This window comes from Schistocerca americana, chromosome 7 (genome assembly GCF_021461395.2).
Source record: "Schistocerca americana isolate TAMUIC-IGC-003095 chromosome 7, iqSchAmer2.1, whole genome shotgun sequence".
Taxonomy (NCBI): Eukaryota; Metazoa; Arthropoda; class Insecta; order Orthoptera; family Acrididae; genus Schistocerca; species Schistocerca americana.
Genome location: NC_060125.1, coordinates 409381490 through 409399896, shown reverse-complemented (window position 1 = coordinate 409399896; position 18407 = coordinate 409381490). Strand labels below are relative to the sequence as shown.

Sequence of the window (18407 nt, the reverse complement as noted above, 5' to 3'; positions counted from 1 at the left end):
AGTGCTTTGTCTGCCAGAGATCGTGATGTATCCAAGGCAGTGATGGGGGGGAGGGATGTTTTTCTTGTGTGAACTGACAACCATAGTGCTGCCCGTCAATCAACGAACAACAACAGGGCAATCCCACAGCCAGTCGGAGCATGTGGCGCCAAGTTTCCATAGTTTAAAAGTGGTGCGTTTTCGACCTATACAACATTAGTAATTTTGGTTCCTACTGGCATCAGCAGTGCATGGTTAAACTTTGCGACACAATTTTTCACCACCCTGTAGATTTTGTTTTACTCTCAGTTCCTTCAGAGAGTTTATACAACTTGTAATTTACTTATTACAAAGTTTTTTTTTAAGTGGTATTTTCAAAAGTGCTTCGTTTTTATTAAACCTAGTTATGAAAGTTAGTGAATCTATATAGAAAACAATTGCAGAAAGGTAGTTTTATGGGGTTGGATGAATTATGGGAGTGGAGGTAACAGCTTTTGCAATTCTGCTAGAGACACGTGATCACCTCAGTATGGTTGGGAGTGTAGGACAGAAATTAATAAAATTATTTATTAAAAGTGTTGTACAAAATGCATTATACCTTTATGTGCAGTGCAAGATTATGAGGGCTGGGGAAAGGCCCAGTTTAGTTCAGTAGCCATGTTAGATAATTGCTGTGCAAGAAGAGAGAGATTCATTGCTGATTTAATTGGAATAAAAGCCCTGTTGATGAACAAAAGCTGAATAAATCTCAAATAAGCATAAGGAAAGCAATGTGAGAAGGAGTCAATGAATTCGAAAGTAAAAGTTTGCCAAGCTATCTTAATAAAAATTGTAAGAAGTTTTGGTCATACATAAAATCGAAAAGTTGATTGAAATAATGGATTCAGTAACCGTATTGCCTCCGAAATGGAATATGTCTAATAGAAGGCAGAAGTGGAACATCATAATACCATTCCTCCTATAAGTTATCAAATTAATAATGAAATGGCAGATACTGACATAAATGATTCTGGTATATATAAAATCAACTAACATTGCTGAACACTGAACACTGGAAAGGTGTTTGAACCAGATGAGATACTTGTGAGATTATGTGGAGATTGAAACCGGATGAGATACCTGTGAGATTATGCAGAGATTGTGAAAGAACTTGCTTCCATTCTAACAGCAATACATTGCAGGTTTTGGGACCAACAAAGGGTGCCAAGTGAATGGAAAGAGACACAGGTCTTCCCAGGTTTCAAAAATCCTGTGGATAGATTCCATAAACAATAGCATCCATGTTCAAGCTGTGTTTGTTGGCTATTGTAAGAACCTAGTATGGTTCCATGCTGTTGATTAGTGAACAAAAATAAAGCTTACTTAATACTGGACAAGACTTTTGACTGGAGTCAGGACATCTTGTGGGTAAAATTCAGTATTATGTTGCTCTTAATGTTACAAAATCAACTGATATAAAGGTAATTTTAGGAATGTCTCAAGGGAGTGTTAAAAGCTTTCCCCCTCCCCCAGGTGCTGACATCTAAGTCCAAACAAAAATAAATCTGACATATTACACATAAATAGGTGAAAAAATCCATTACTATTGATTAAAAATTGCTGAAAACTATAAAAACTTAACATAACAATCCATAATGACCTAAAGTGTAATGATTATATAAGAAGCAGATTCCAGCCTGATATTTGTCAGAAGAATCTGAAGAAAATGTAATTCATTCCATAAGAAATAGCCTACCGATTCTTGAGTATTGCTCATCAATCTGGGATCCATATCAGATTGAATTAATAGAACAAATAGAATGAACAATGAAGTCTTTCATCACAGGATCATGCAGTAAGTGAAAGATTATTAAGGAAATGCTCAACAAACTCCAGTGTCAGACACTGCAAGAGAGGCATTTTGCTTCAAGGAGAGGTTTACTTTTGAAGTTCTGACAGTATAAGAAACTGGCAACATATTATTACTCCCAGATATGAGTCACAAAATGACCACAATATCGAAACCACTAATTATGGACAGTTGTTCCACCACATGCCATTCACTAATGGAACAGGGAAAGGAGAAACACCATATGGGATGCTGACTGAGGATTGCATTTCGCATCAGCGTGGGGGCAGCCAGCCCTGAAGCTGTTCAGTGCTGGAGCTGCCTCTACAGTGGCCCAGTGCCAGCCCAGGATGGCAGCTTGCTGACCACCAGCACAGGGGCAGTGGGTTATTGCCAGTTGTGTCACCTGTCTGCCACCTTTTAACAATGCAGGAGGTGGGGCAAGGGCCTTACAGGAGCCTCTGAGTACAGAGAAGCACAGCTAGTGGAGGAGGTTGTGTCCTGAAGGCCACAGATGGCTGACACAGCAACCCATCAGGAATCCTGGGTGTCAGCAATATCTGAGACGGTGGAATTTCTCAGCCAAGTCAATACCATCCTGTACTGGTCTGTGGTGAGCTGAAATAATAAACAGCTTTGGGTATTTGCAGACTGTTTCCCTGGCACTGTTAGGCGTCCATCTATCTACACCCAGCTATCAACACCCATGAGTGGTGTATACTATGGGGTGCCAGTAGTTGATCTCCACAAGTGGTGTCAGAGCCACTGGCATCATCTGAAAAGTATGATGTCCACACCTAATGTCTACAGTGTGGTGAGACAAGAGATTTGATTGTGTGGTGAGACAAGAGATTTGATTGTGGAGTGTGTGTGTGTGTGTGTGTGTGTGTGTGTGTGTGTGTGTGTGTGTGTGTGTGTGTGTCATGGAGAGGAAGCCTGACTACCAGGGTATGTGGAAAGTTAGACTGGGTCAGAGTAAGCAGTCTGTGGATGTATCAGGCTTTAGAGGTAATGGGATTTGTTACTAACAGTTAGATGTGCGCAGTGTTTCCTGCTGTGTGAACTGTGTCATTCAGCACCATGTACAGAGTCAGTAGCAGTGGTATGTTACACATGCAAGCATAACAGGCACGTGGCTAGATGGTGCCAGGAGTCAAGGTGGTTAAAGATTAGTATATGTTCCAAAATGAGTAAGGGTAAAGTCAATCATATGACAGAGTCAGGGACATAAGGAGTGTCAGAGCCAGTGACAGATGTTTATTTTTGGAAAAGTTAGCACAATTAACAGCAGTTAATACAGAGGTGCATGGTCTATTAGAAGTGCAATCACTACAGTGAGGTGTAGAGTTGTCAGCCACAGGTCTAGTTGCTCCCTTTTCTGGCAAATTGACTGACAATGCGCAAGCATTTATGTGGGATCTTAAGAATTTGATAGGAATGGAAGGTTGGACAGATATGGAGCTTTTATGAATTGCTAAGTTAAGGTCAACAGGAGAAGCAAAGACTTATGCAAGATATATGGAAATTATTAAAGGAGCAGAGACATTTGAGGAGTTTCGAAAGGATTCAGTATGTAGATGTAGAAAGTAAAACAATGCCAGACATTTCTGAGAGCCATTAGATATGGCAAGGAAGAGGCATAGAGAATCTGTGAAAAATTTACAGGTAGAGTAAGAGAGATGAATGTTTGTACATATGAGTTGGAGTGAATGGAGTAATATTGTGAAAGTCTGAACAAAGGGCACTTGACCCATTTCTGAGGGGTTGCTTTCAGAAATGTCAAGAAAAGTGTGAACCGGAATTTTGGCTGAGTTGCACATAGCTGTTAGGTTGGCTGTAGAATACAAGGAAATGGATGTGGCCACATGATTACAAGGCAGACAGGGAGTATTTTCACCTAATGTATTATTGGTTTGGCCAGATGGAACATGTGTAGAGGCTCTGCAATGTCACCAGTCATGAAATAATGGAATTAAGGGCAGAGGTCACCATAATGGTAGCAGTAGTTTCAAAGGTAGTGGAGTGGGGAAAAGAAACAGGCATTAAATGCCATAGGGAACCCAAGTCCATCTGAAGGTGTTCCCAGTATAATTGGATGCTACAGGGGCATATGCAAAGATGGCTTGTACAATGGAAGGAGCAGTAGGAGAAAAGAATTGCAAGATTTCATTGGACACAGGGGCACTTGTTGGTTGCCAGTAGGAATCTGGTGGAGTAGAAACAATGGGCTCCACCAAGGTATAAGCTACATGGAGTGCGGAATAGTGATGTTAAGCAATTGTTGTCAGTGGATTAAATTTTTGTTTGGCTGTGTTTCAGTTCAGTCAATGTTTAGAAATATGTGGCACACATAAATGAGGGCCGTGATGTGATTCAGGGGTTGGATTTCTCTCATGAGCATTGTGCCAAAATCATTCAGTAACACACAATAGAGATTGATGGAGTGATGTTTCAATCAGGTCAAGCTGTTGCCAGTGTAGGACTGTCACAAGGAGAACCTGTCATGTGTGACAAACCAAACAAACCATGAACAATTGTAAGGCTCAATTCACACGACTGTGCACCCAAGGGTACCGGGAAGTTGCTTTGGATTAATGTTGAGTCTAACTTACCTATAGGAATTTCATGTGTGGTGGAATTGTTAGAAGCAAATGAAGTATTGGATCTGGCAAGTTGTTTCATGGAAAGAAGTATTGTACTCATACATGAGAAAATTTGAGGAAAAAGTCATTATTGTATTATTATAATTAACCCTTACAGACACCAAGTCCAAAGTAAAATTCAGAGGAGAACACTCTGAGCCATTTATGATTAAAACAGGGTTAAGACAAGGAGATGGTGTATCACCACTGCTCTTCAACTGTTCTCTTGAATACTTGATAAGAGAATGGTACAAAGAGAATCCTAAAAACTTAACTATTGGAACCAAGAAAGATGATATAAACCTAAATTGTTTGGGATTTGCAGATGACTTGGCATTGCTAGCTAATAATGTACAAGAAGCTAGAAATCAAATAATGAACCTGCACAATATAGTGCAAAAAGTAAGATTCCAGATACCTTTCGAAAAGACTGAGATGATGCTAACAGACCCACTAGTAAGAGATCACGTAACTAGACAACAGAAGAATTAAAATAGTGAAGCAATTTAAATATCTTGGAGAGATTATAACTCACAACTTGAATGAAAAACCTGCTTGGCAAGAAAGAAGCAATAAAATGATAAAAGCTCAAAAACTAACATGGTCTACATACAATAATAAATGTCTATCAATTAAACAAAATTAAAACACTACAAGACAGTGGTTCAGCTAGAGATAACATACGCAAGCGAGACTCTTTTTAAAGTCACTCAGAGAAACACAGTCGAGAAAATACTAAAAGTAGAGAGAAGAATAGCTAGTATATGTATGAATAAAAAATACCGGAAGAAAGGACAATGGCGGACAGTGCCAAATGAAGTAGTGTACAGGGAACTGGAGCCCATCACAGATACTATATGTATAAAAAGGATTTCTTTCTTTGACCACATAATGAAGACATCAGAAATCAGATTAGCAAGAAAAATTATGCAGAAACTGTGGAATCTGAAGCAACAAGTAGGATGGATCAAGGAAATTAAAGAGGATATGGGAGAACTAGATATAACCTTGGATGATCTGCAAAACAAGAAAAAAAAATCTCAAGAAACTGAAAGGCAAGAGAATAAGATTTAAACCAAAAGTAGACAAACAACACACAATGAAAAGGGTATTAACAGGTAAGGAAAGCTCAGAATGAATGAAAAGATACTGGGCAGTTAAGAAAGAATGAAACATGCACTTACTGAAGAAAAAGACCAGGAAATGATTGACTAAAGTGGTCCAAAGAGGCCATAAAAGCAAATAATAACAATAATAATAATAATTATTATTATTATTATTATTATTTTATCACTAAGGATTTGAGATTAATGAAAGGGTTGTTAATCACTAGTGTGGATATCCAGGATGAGGAAGAGTGTCACATGAGGGATATCAGTCCCATGGAATTGTCAGACACCACTGAAACTGCATTACAAGGAAAAGAGGAGCATCTATAAGAGAATAATAAGAAGCAGACCGAGAGGTCCTGCTGGAGTTGAAAAATTTGCTTTTTCCAGTGTGATCATTGCTGCTTCCTTTATTTCTGTATGCCTGCTTTTATCCTCTGAAATAACAACAACTGCTGCGCTTTTACCCAGCCAAATTTTTCAGCATTCCTCACTTAACTGGATGTGCATGACTGCATAACATTGATACCACGCCTGCTTCTCTGTTACTGGAAAGGAGATTGAGATGTATACCCTTCCTCCACTATTCTTATTTCTATATTACTAATACATTTGGAGATGTTTTCTTGATTGTGCACCTAGTTACTGCATAATCTTGCCCATAGGAATACTCTTTTCACATCCAACTTACCTTTGAGCCAGCTGGTTCAGTTCCAGAGTGTGTATCAAGCAGTGACTTAGGTGATGTGTACCTCTCAGACTCTGTAATTTTATAATGTTACATTCTTTCTCTGTCTAGAATGACCAGTCTGACAGCTTTATGGTGTGCCATGTAAACAGTTCTTCAAATAAGGGGCAAAATTTCATGTGTCTCCTCTATTTATCATTTTTATGGTAAATGTATTAAATCTTATGTTTCACATAGAACATAGCTTGCATTTTTCTAATTTTCAGATGTTCTTTCTGTCCTTTTGCATTCTACATAAGCTCTCATCCTGTTATTTCCAATAGACTTTTGAGGCAGTTGATCATACTGCTCTAATATTTCATCATTTATAGCATAGATTTGTCAATTAGTTTAGCCTACAGTGCCAGGATAATGTAGTTGGCTGGGACAGTGTGTGTGTGTGTGTGTGTGTGTGTGTGTGTGTGTGTGTGTGTGTGTGTGTGTGTGTGCACGTGGTTTAGTTCTAGAGAAGTGCATTCTCCAAAAGCCCAGCATCATTTTTAGTCTTGCTTCTGTCCCTGTCTACCATTTCACACAGCAAGTACGCAGTGAGTGGTTGCCTTTATTCCAGCTGTTATTTCACTACGTAAGTTTGACATTTTTCTTAGTAAATTAGTTAGGGAAGTTTATGTTCATCAAGAGGCCTCTCCTCTGTGGCTGCACCTATTTGTGAAGTTCAATTACCTCATTCCTAAAGGATGCCTTCACAATACTTTTTTGATCCACTATTACACATTATGCTCAGAAGCCCCAAATCATGCCACAGCTGCAGTTGTTGACTATCACAGAACAGGTCATGTGGTTACAATCATACAGTCATAGCACACTGTGTTGAACTGTACATCTATGCAATATAATAATGATGTTGAATGTGTGGTAATGTCTAAGATGAAAAGTACAGATTGCTACTCACCATATAGAGGAGGCATTGCACTGCAGACAGGCACAATAAAAAGACAGCTACACATTTGAGCTTTCAGCTGAAAGGCCTCCTTCTAAAGTAAAAAAACACACACAAAACACCACAGCTCACACACACATGACCACAGTCTCTGGCCACTGAGGCCAGACTGTGTACAGCCAACGGTGCCAGATGGGAGGATCAATTCATGGTAGTGGGAGTGGTGAGGGGGGGAGAGGGATAGCAGGATAGGGCTGAGAGAAGATGTAATGCTGATTGTGGGAGCATGCAGGGATAAGTAGAAGAGGGAAAAAAGACTAGTGAGTGCATTAGTGGAACAGAAGGTCGTGTAATGCTGGAGTGGGAGCAGGGAAGGGGGTAGGTGGGTGAAGGACAAGGACTAGCAAAGGTTGAGGCCAGAGAGGTTACAAGAACATACAATATGTTGCAGGAAGAGTTACCACCTGCACAGTTCTGAAAAGCTGTTTTGCACCTGCACACTTCTGAAAAGCTGCTGTTGGTAGGAAGGATCCAGATAGTACAGGCTGTGAAGCAGTCATTGAAGTGGAGAGCACTGTGTTGGGCAGCATATTCAGCAACTGAGTGGACCAGCTGTCTCTTGGCTACAGTTTGTTAGTGGCTGTTCATGCAGACAGACAGCTTGTTCATTGTGAGGTCCACAATATACTGTTTTGATCAGTATTTTGAAGCTTGTGGTATAGAAATTAGCACCAAGACCCTGTCACTCATTTTAGTAACAGTGTATAGGGCCCCATCAGGGAAGCAATGTATGTTGTTTAAGCAACTCGAATCTCTTCAGTCCAATATATATTCAAAAAATAAAAATACTGTAGTCTTAGGAGACTTTAATATTAACTTTCTAGATTATGATAGTAGAAGAGCTGACCTGCTACATATAATGAACACGTACATCACACCCATGGTAGACTTCCCCACAAGTGTTACGAACTACTGTTCAGGTCTTATAGATAACAATTTCATTGATGAGAATAGAAACACAAATGCAACAGTAAAACAAGTCCTAAATGGGCTTTCAGATCATGATGGCCAATTGCTAACTATCAATGATATATGCCCACACAAAAAGGACAAAGTCTGTAAAAGGTCATTTAGGGTAATTAATAATGAAAATCTCATGATCTTCAACAGTTATCTTCAACTCGTTGACTGGAGTCCAATTTATAGAGCACTGAAAGTCAGTGACAAATTTAACCTATTTATAAATGAATTTATGTGCCACTTTGAAGCTGTCTTCCCTCTAAGAACTGCAAAGAACAAGTACCAGAGTCATACCAGCAAACAGTGGCTCACAAAAGGAATAAAAACATCATGTAGGACTAAAAGACTGCTTTATGTTTCTCTCAGAAATACAAATGATCCTGAAATAAGAGCTCATTATAAAAGGTACTGCAAGATCGTAAGTGAAGTTCTGATAAAGGCAAAAAGTATGTTCATCAAATCAGAAATAGATAATTCTGGCAACAAAATAAAAACCATCTGGGGTATTATTAAAAGAGAGGCTGGTAGTTACTCAAACGATGCAGAAAATATTGAAGTTAGACATAATGGGAATATCATTGATAAAGGTGAAAATGTTGCAAAAATTTTCAACAAGCATTTTTTGACTGCAGCAGATAAAATAGGGTGTAATGGTTCTATAAATAAGGCTCTGAATCTTTTACAAAGAAGTGGACTTAGTGCAACACCCCAGATTAGCACACCTCCTGTCACGTTGAGGAAATTAAGAAGATAATAAGGACCATGAAAAACAAAAACTCAATTGGTATCAAAGTGTTGAAACACACACACACACACACACATTTTCATTTGTGAAGTCCTGTGCCACATCTTTAATGAATCACTGAGACTAGGAATTGTCCCTGATAGGCTTAAATATGCAGTTGTGAAACCATTGTAGAAGATGGGTGACAGAAACGAAGTAACCAATTATCGTCCTATTTCCTCTTAACTTGTTTCTCCAAGATTCTCGAGAAATTTGTACACAGAAGGATTCTTGAACATCTTAGTAACCAAAAGTCAATTCGGATTGCAGAAAAACATCTCAACAGAAGATGCAATATCTTCTTTCACCAATGCAACTCTTGAATCAATCAATAATAAAATGTCTCCAACTGGAATTTTTTGTGACCTAAGGCGTTCGATTGCGTGAACCATGAGATTTTTCTGAGAAAGGCAGAATTTTATGGGTTAACAGGAGAAGCAGGGATGTGGCTTGCCCCCTATTTAAAGGACCAGAAACAGAGAGTCATGGTAAACGACACTAATGGGGAACCAGTGTCCTCTTCTTGGGGCACAATAAATTGTGGAGTCCCACAGGGCTCTATTCTGGGTCCTCTACTTTTCCTTATTTTCATAAATGACCTTCCAATGTGTACAAGGGCTAAAGTAAAATTTACTTTGTTTATCGATGACACTTCGATTCTGGTAGACAATTCAACAAATACTAGTCTTGAGATCACTGTAAATACAATCCTTCAGGAGACCTTTAACTGGTTTACCTCTAATGGACTATCACTAAATTTTGAAAAAACTCAATTGATTCAATTCCATAGAAGCCAAAATACTGAAGGTGAGATTAATGTTAAATACAATGATGGAATTTAGCAAGAGTGGAGTCAACAAAGTTCCTTGGTCTACTTGTTAATAGCAATCTAAACTGGTCCTAACAAATTCTTTACCTATATAAAAAACTAAGCTCAGCAATTTACGCTATTCATGCGAATGCTTCCTTCAGTGACTTAAATACTTTGAAAGCTGCCTGTTTTGGTTATTTTCATGCCCTGATGGCCTATGGAATTATATTCTGGGGAAACCAGCCAAAGGCAAACAAAATCCTCATAGCCCAGAAAGGAGTCATTAGGATTCTGTGTGGTGTCAATTACAGACATTCCTGCAGGAAACTCTTCCAAGAGCTGAGAATAATCACAAAAGTATCTCTGTACATTTTCTCTCTCATGTGTTTTTTGTGTAAAAACCATTCCCTTTTTGAAATGAACAGCATGTATCATAACTATGACATTAGGGTAAAAAATGATCTACATCTTGAACAAAAGAATCTAAGTATGGTACAAAAAGGAGTACACTACTCTTGCATAAAAATAATTAATGCTCTCTCTCAGGCAATAAAAATGTCAGTTACTGACCCACCTACTTTTGAAGATCAACTTAAACAATATCTTCTAAGTAAAACAATTTACTCACTGGATGAATTTATGTATGAGAATATGTGAATTGATTTTGATTTATTGTAAGTCTGTTCGATGTAAATTGTAACTTTTTACAAAAACAATTCTTGTAAACATTTTTTTCTATGTAATATATTACTCATTGCACAACCTATTATTACAAACAAATGTCTCAAATCTATGTAAATGACACATTCTACATCCAAGTGATTTATCGCTAATGGGTCTACAGAACACAAATGAAATAAATAAATAAATAACATAGAAAGCAGCACAGTGATTCCAGCTTACTTTGTAGATCAGATGACTGCATTCTAAGTAGTCCAGCCTTTGATGTGATAGGTGATGACTGCACTATAGTAGTTGGTGATGGGAAGATGTATGTGACACATCTTGCATCTTGGTCTACTACAAGAAATGAGTCATGAGGCAAGATAAGTGATTGAGAACAGGGGTGGACTATGGATGGACAAGTATATTGCACAGGTTCAGTGGACAGTGGAATACCACTGTGGGTTGGATGGGAAGGACAGTGGCTAGGATATCCTTTATTTCAGAACATGAAGGTAATCGAAACCCTGACAGAGAATGTTCCTGTTGCTCCAGTCCTGGGTGGTACTGATTACGAGGGGAGTGCTCCTATGTGGCCCGATGGTGGAGATGTGGGAGGCAGTAGGTGAGAAGGTGGAGAGACAAGGTATAACAATACAGCCTCATCCGAGATTATTATGAAGCGTCTCATACCACCTTTTTTTGTTATCGGATGATTAAGTGCTTCATAATGACTTGTATGTGTACATTTATAGGTATGAATTAGTCCAATTTGCTAAACCACAAAATATTCTTTGAAAAAACATATAGAATATTCTGGAAGGGCATACATTATCATCATTGTCAATAGATTTTTGTCGTTAACAAAATTATGTACAAATGCTAAATTAAATATCTAATTGACAAATTGAAGTAATAAGTGTTTAGCAATAAATAACTAGAGACTGCAGAGATGTTAGCATGAAAAATCAATGCTTCTAATTAACAAAATAGTAATCTAAAAACCCAGTAGCAGAAAACATCAGTATCTTGAGAAACAGCTTAAAAGTTATTACCAAGCGATGTATTTTCATTTGTTATCTATTTTTATGTCCTCTTTTGTAATTAATATTCTTTGTAATTACATTTCTAATTAACTGTCCAGTTCACATCACACAACTTTTTGATTTCCAGAATTTGAGGCCCTATTTGTGAATTTTACGTATGTAATCAGATAAAGCATGAGTTCTGTACTGTCATTGAATGTTATCAACCAAATCCAAACTGTAATTGATTAAGTAACTAAAATAATACAAGATACATTATTGTAATTAAAGCTCAGATTGGTTTTCTTATGGAAAACTACACATAACATTACAAAAATTATGTCATTTGATATTGTATTTTATACCTTATTCAGCTGTAACATAAGTTTCCTTATGTTTTGTACAATTTTAATTGTAACATCAAAATTGTACAAAATTAATAATGGGTTATTTTGACATTTATTGTTATAATTCTATATAAAGCGATGCTGCGAGAGGTTGGTCAGTCAGTCAGTGTTTTGTTTACGTGTGGTGTGTGCAGTTCGGTTGTCAACTAATGTAAATAAATTTTATGAAATTTGAAACTGTTGTGTTCAATCATCAATGAACCTCAGGCAAATGAAATTTCAGTTAAGTGTTAATGATCCGAGGAGAATGTTACATTTGGTGGAGTTGAGCTGGGATTGATGTTTGAAATGTGGAACTATGTTTAATAAGTGACTGTTTCTGATGAACTTAAGACGATTGCCAAGCATAATTTGTTTTGCAAAATTTACATCATGGATGCACAGAACAAATGGACATTGCCACATGGAAAGAGTTGGTGTGGATAAAAAGGACCAAATTCTCGGACAGCACCGTCAACCATCAGTTGAGTAACAGTTTATTTTTTTAATTGTGTCCTGTGACCGTGACAAAATTTGTGTGGGAAGTTTTATACTTTGTAATTCACTATGGGTGATAACAAGAATATAAAAATGAATGAGGAAAAACATGTAGGCTGTGAATCTGTAGAAAACACTTTGAACCTAGGAGCAAGTATCAGTGAACCATCGTTCAGCAGCAATCCAAGTGTAGATCAAAGTTTTGGTGGAGAGGGTTACAGTAAAAATATTGCCACGAGTACTTCAATTACACAGGGAAGAGTCAGTAGAGATGATTTGTTAAGGGGGGACGTACATGAAAATGACCAAATTTGTGAAAAAAATTTTATTGGCTCTTCATTTACTACATGGTATTGAAATTTCAATTACCAAATATTACGTTCCAATTCCGCTTCTAAGGGGGAAAAAAATAATAATTTGTAATAGCTTGCACAGGGCGACGCCCCCCCATCTTGGTCTTCATCCTCTCGTATATCTATTTATACTGCGTTTTTTTCCAGTTTTGTGCAGTCACAATGCAGGGAACGTTTGTGTACTACATCAAGAAGGCTGTGGAATAATATCTCTGCCGCTGGTTTTATATTCTTTGATTTATAGCGTTTGTTTACGAGTGTTTGTTTGGAATACATTTTTACGAAAGTTGTAAGTAGACTTGTTATTATATTTTGCAGCATGCCGCGTTCTAGTAAGGTGTTTAAAAAGGTTAGAAAGTGTCAAGCTTCTCGATGTAGTAAAGACAACTTGAAAACCAGCCCCATAATAACAAATGGAAACGATACTTCAACCAAGAAAGCGAGTGCTTCGAGAAGGAAAATTGACAGCTGTCAATCACTTGATGATTGTGGCTCAGACACTCAAGCTACTAGTGGTTTTAGGCTTATTGATTTGAAAATACTATCTGATATTATATCATCTGCTTGTGTATGTGCTGACTGTGGTGCAAAAAGTTTGAGATTATATGACGAAGAAAACAGAATTGGAATAGTGTGTATGTTGCATCTTACTTGTGAAAGCTGTCATTCAGACACTGCTTTTAGAACTTCGGCATCAAGTAACCGGATATATGAAGCAAATATGCGTTTAATATATGGCATGAGATGTTTGGGCATAGGCAGGGAAGGTACCAGACTGTTTTGTGGGATCATGAACATGCCACAACCAAGTGCTAGGTACACCACTGGAAATAAAACACTGCTAAGTGCTCTTCAAGAGGAAGTGGAAGAAAACTTGAAGTCCTCTGCAAAGGAAGCTGTGAAGATGAATAGTGAACTAAAGACAGAAGCAGATAACACGCCAGACACCGATTTGTGTGTGTCATGTGATGGAACGTGGATGAAGCGTGGACATACATCACTGTATGGAGTATCATCTGTCATTAGTGTTGATACTGGAAAAATTCTTGACGTTCAGGTAATGAGCAAATATTGCTATAGCTGTGTACTCGGAAAGAGAGCTGGTGAAGTGGAAGAAAATAAGTGGCAGGTTGAACACAAGAAAGTGTGCTGTAGAAATTATTCTGGTTCTAGTGGTGGAATGGAACCTGCAGCTATGAAACTTATGTTCCATCGAAGTGTGGAAAAGTACGGTGTTAGATACACAAAATACCTTGGTGATGGTGACTCCAGCTCCTTCAAAACTGTTTTGGAAAGTGAACCTTATGGTCCCCATTGTGCTATAGAAAAGTTGGAATGTGTTGGACATGTGCAAAAACGAATGGGAGGCAGACTTTTAAAATTGAAACGTGAATTGAAGGGCAGGAAACTTGAGGATGGAAAACTTTTAGGTGGTCCCAACAGACTCACAGACAAAGAAATTCATTCTTTACAAGTGTACTATGGCAAGGCAATAAGGGACAACAGTGGAAATTTGAATAACATGCAGAAGGCTGTGTGGTCTATTTATTTTCATAAACTATCCACAGATGACAAACCTGTACATAATTTGTGTGACATATCGTGGTGCAAATTCAAGCAGGCTGAGCGTGATGGCATGAACTATTCACACAAGCACAGTTTACCTGTGGCTGTTTTAAGTGCTATAAAACCAACATTTAGGTGTTTAGCAGAGCCAGACCTCCTACGAAAGTGTGTGCATGGAAAGACACAAAACCCTAATGAAAGTTACAACTCACTGATTTGGAAACGTTGCCCAAAAACAACATTTGTTTCAACAATTATTGTTGAAATTGCTGCATATGATGCTTGTTTAGTTTTTAACAATGGTAATCTTGGAAGAATAAAAACTCTACAGAGGCTAGGATTTCATCCAGGAGCTTTCACCTATTCAATATTGAAGGACATCGATGACAAAAGAGTTGCTGCGGCTGATATTACAGCCAATAAAATTGAACAGCAGGTTAACCAAAGAAGACAAGCAAAGAAGAGACTGCTTGCAGATGAAGAGGAGTATGCATATGGCTTGCACTAGTTCACACAGAGACGGTAAGACCTAATACAAACACTATCAAATCATTGATTCAGTTTTCCCGTAACTTACATTTTTATAACTTTATGTACCTTTTTCTCAAAAACCACAAAAGGTAGAGAAGTGAAATTTGGTATATGACTAGTCAGTACTATAGTGAAAAATTCTGTGGAAGGAATTTTCATTTAATAAAATAGTAAGGTATTTATGGTAGAAAATATTCCTTAAATTTGATATATTATTTTTCAGGGAAATTGGGAGACCCGTAAAAACTGAACAAAAGAAGATATAAAAATTCTGCTCCACAGAGTTTTGTAATTATTTGGTATGAAAGTGTGTACAAAAATTCATTAACATTGCTCTCACAGTTTTCTCAAAAAAGGAACATTTGTAATTACATTGTTGAAAAAAAATTAATTGTTAATAATTAAAGATGTAAAAGGTCAATAAAAATGAAAATTTAGGTTCATATGCGCATAACATTTCTTAATAACTGTACCAAATTTGGATTGATTATCTTAAAAAATTAGAGTTTTATAAAATACTTTTAAAATTACTGCAGTTTCGTGTACGTCCCCCCTTAATGTTATTAATGCATCATATGGAAGAAGCAAATGAACAGATGGGACAGATTAGGCAGGATATTGGTCAGCAAAGTCAACAGTTGAGTCAGCAATTAAGTGAAAATACTAAACAGATAAGGGAAATCCAGGAGGGTTTGGTAGCACTAAAAATTAATGTTGAGACGGGGCAGGGTGAACTCAGTTCTGGTCTAGGAGCCGTAGAAGAACAGATTGATGTATTAGAAACAAATTTCACAGAAGAGTTGTCCAAAAACAAGAATAGATTCGAAAAACTAGATCAACATTTACAAGTAGAAAATTCTGAGCTTTAAGTACCTAGAGGTTGTTCAGACTAGGAGAATCTTAGAAGAAAAAGCAGAAGCTTACAAAAGGAACTCTGAGCTAAAACTTACAAACATTTCCAATCAAATAAGTAATGTAGAACTGAAGTGCGATGAAAAAATAGATTTGTGTAAAAATAACGTTGTAGATTTAAATAAGAAAGTTGTAGAATTACGAGAGGTTGTAGCTCAAAGAAATTTTGTTAGCAATATTAATTGCATATGATGTGGCATACCTTTAAAATGCTTTACAGGAGATGGGAAATTGCATCCTGTTGTTTTTTTACAGCATTGTCAGGATAATTTTAATAATTACATGACAGACAGTGTTAAAATTAAATTTGTTAAGCAATTTTTGAATGGAGAAGCAATCTCCTGGACCAATCAGAATGTAAATTCTGCCATGTCATATGATGAGTTGGAAAGAAAGTTCTTAAATAAGTTTTTGTCAGAATCTGAGCGAGCTAGGATTAAAAGTAAGTTTTTGAATGGTCGAATGTATAGGGAAGGTGATAGCAGCCGGAAGTGTTTTTGTGAAAACCAATTGAGGAAATTAGTACACTTAGACAAACCTTTTGATGAACTAATACAAATAGATGCCTTAAAAAGCAGATTACCGAAAAGAGTACAGCGGGAGTTGACATATGGTCCAGATGACTCTGTAGATCAGTTCTTGAGATACGTAGATAAGTTGGATAGAGCCTTTGAGAGGAATGAGAGGTTAAATAATGGCGTGTTTGGCAATCAACCATCTGTGGGGTGGAATCAGAGTAGGAATCAAGGCAGGAGTGATAATGAAAATCAGAATGATAATAGTAGTTAGAATAGAAGTGTCCGCTCCTCGTGGCTGAGTGGTCATAGCGACAGAATGTCAATCCCAAGGGCCTGGGTTTGATTCCCGGCTGGGTCAGAGATTTTCTCCACTCAGGGACTGGGTGTTGTCTTGTCCTAATCATCATCATTTCGTCTCCATCGACGCGCAAGTCGCCGCAGTGGCGTCAACTCGAAAGACTTGACGGTCTACCCGACGGGAGGACCTAGTCACACAACATTTACATTTACATTTACAATAGAAGTGATAATAGATGTATCAACCATAGGAATGGGAATGGAAACAGAGGATATGGGAGAATAGTAACAGACAATTAGATAATCACCAATCAAGACGAGGCAGTTTAAACTGATGGATGCCTCATTGGGAGCCTATCAGTTTGGGCCAAGAAATAAGTACCAAAATCGGGCTGAACATCACCGGCCTAGAGACATTGAAAGAGATACATAAGACAGAGTAATTGAAGATATTGGAGTGGAAATGACAGAACTAATCTAAGAAGAGAACGTCAGATTAGCAAATTACAGTTTGACAGTAAATTCTGGTAAAGTATGAATGAAACTGTTGAAGATAGAAGTAATAGCATCTGTAAGAATGTTGAAGAGGTTCCGTTAGAGGAGGAAACTATCTCAATTCTATATAACCAGTGTGGTAAAGAAGTTTGCAAAGAAAATGTTGGTTCTGATGATAATTGTGATGAGTTTGAATTAAGTAAATTAATAGAGGAAGAATCTAACCCTGTTAAGCACTTAAGAGATGGTACTTGTACTAATGTACTTGTCAACAATTCTGATGACCATTGTAAATATGTTGTAGAAGTGTCTAGTATTGGAGATGATAGCATGGGAGGTAATATTGATAGTGAAAGTGTCAGTAGTAACGATGAATGGGAGGAAGAATTAGACGGCATGGTGTATATGGAGGTTAAAGAAGATTTAATTAATGGTGAGGAAGATGCTGTCAGTCGTATTTGTGAAGAATATGAGAACCAGATTGTGCCAATGGAAACTTGGAAGGTATTATCAGATAAGGAACATGTGGAAAGCCATTATGATTCTGATGTGATGCTAGAAACTTTATGGGACACGTACAAGGGTTATAGTGACAATGACAGAGTAAAAAGCATCATCAAGATTATTTGTGAAGAATTACATTCCAACTGGGAAGGTATAACCAATCAGCAGGCTTACAGTGAGATCAGTTTCGGGAAAAATAGGCAGTGTGTAAAAAACGGACATGACATCAAGCAATTATCTGGTGTAGCTCTAAGTAAAATACAGACAAGTAATAGAAATTGTGCAGGCAAAAATGGTATAAATGACTTGGGCTTTAGAGAGTCTGAGGATGATTTGTTGCATGAAGATGAGGAAAGCAGGAAGGAAAAATTTTTAGGTTGCCCGTATATATGTACAAAAGTTTCAAATTATGAGAGAAAAATTTTGAAACCAGATAAAACATAGTACTGACTTTGAACAATATCCTGTTATTGGAATCAAAATTGAAGGAGCAACTGGTAGGCACAACAAGGTTGTAAATAGACAAGCCTTAACATCTTTCACCATTAATCATGTACAGTATAACCAAGGATATTTTGTAGTCCCTGACCTCAATGAAAATATTTTGTTGGGAATGAATTTGATACAGGGAGTAAATGCAGAGTTTGACAGGAATGACAAAAAGTTAAAACTAACCAACTCAAATACAGATGTAAAACATGTGACTGAAGTAATCGTCCAAAATTGCCTAGAGAACAATTTTCAAATTAGAAGAGTAATTTATGTAAATGAAAAGATTAATGTTAACAAGGAAGACCATGAAGAAGAATGCAGTGAAGACAAGTATGCTGAATTAGTGGCCAGCAAACTAAAGGAATC

General features: G+C 37.4%; 1 protein-coding gene across 1 annotated transcript; it reads left to right on the top strand.

Annotated features, from left to right (window-relative positions):
- The first annotated feature begins 12814 nt into the window (after positions 1-12814).
- On the top strand, positions 12815-15109 carry LOC124622304. The gene is made up of 2 exons (XM_047147976.1): positions 12815-14814; positions 15047-15109. The coding sequence occupies exon 1, from the start codon at positions 13046-13048 to the stop codon at positions 14798-14800; it is 1755 nt and encodes a 584-aa protein (XP_047003932.1). The 5' UTR covers positions 12815-13045; the 3' UTR covers positions 14801-14814; positions 15047-15109.
- The last annotated feature ends 3298 nt before the right edge of the window (positions 15110-18407 follow it).

What these genes read in the sequence shown, in the direction of transcription:
- LOC124622304 (XM_047147976.1), top strand. Translation starts at nt 13,046, where the DNA reads ATGCCGCGTTCTAGTAAGGTGTTTAAAAAGGTTAGAAAGTGTCAAGCT.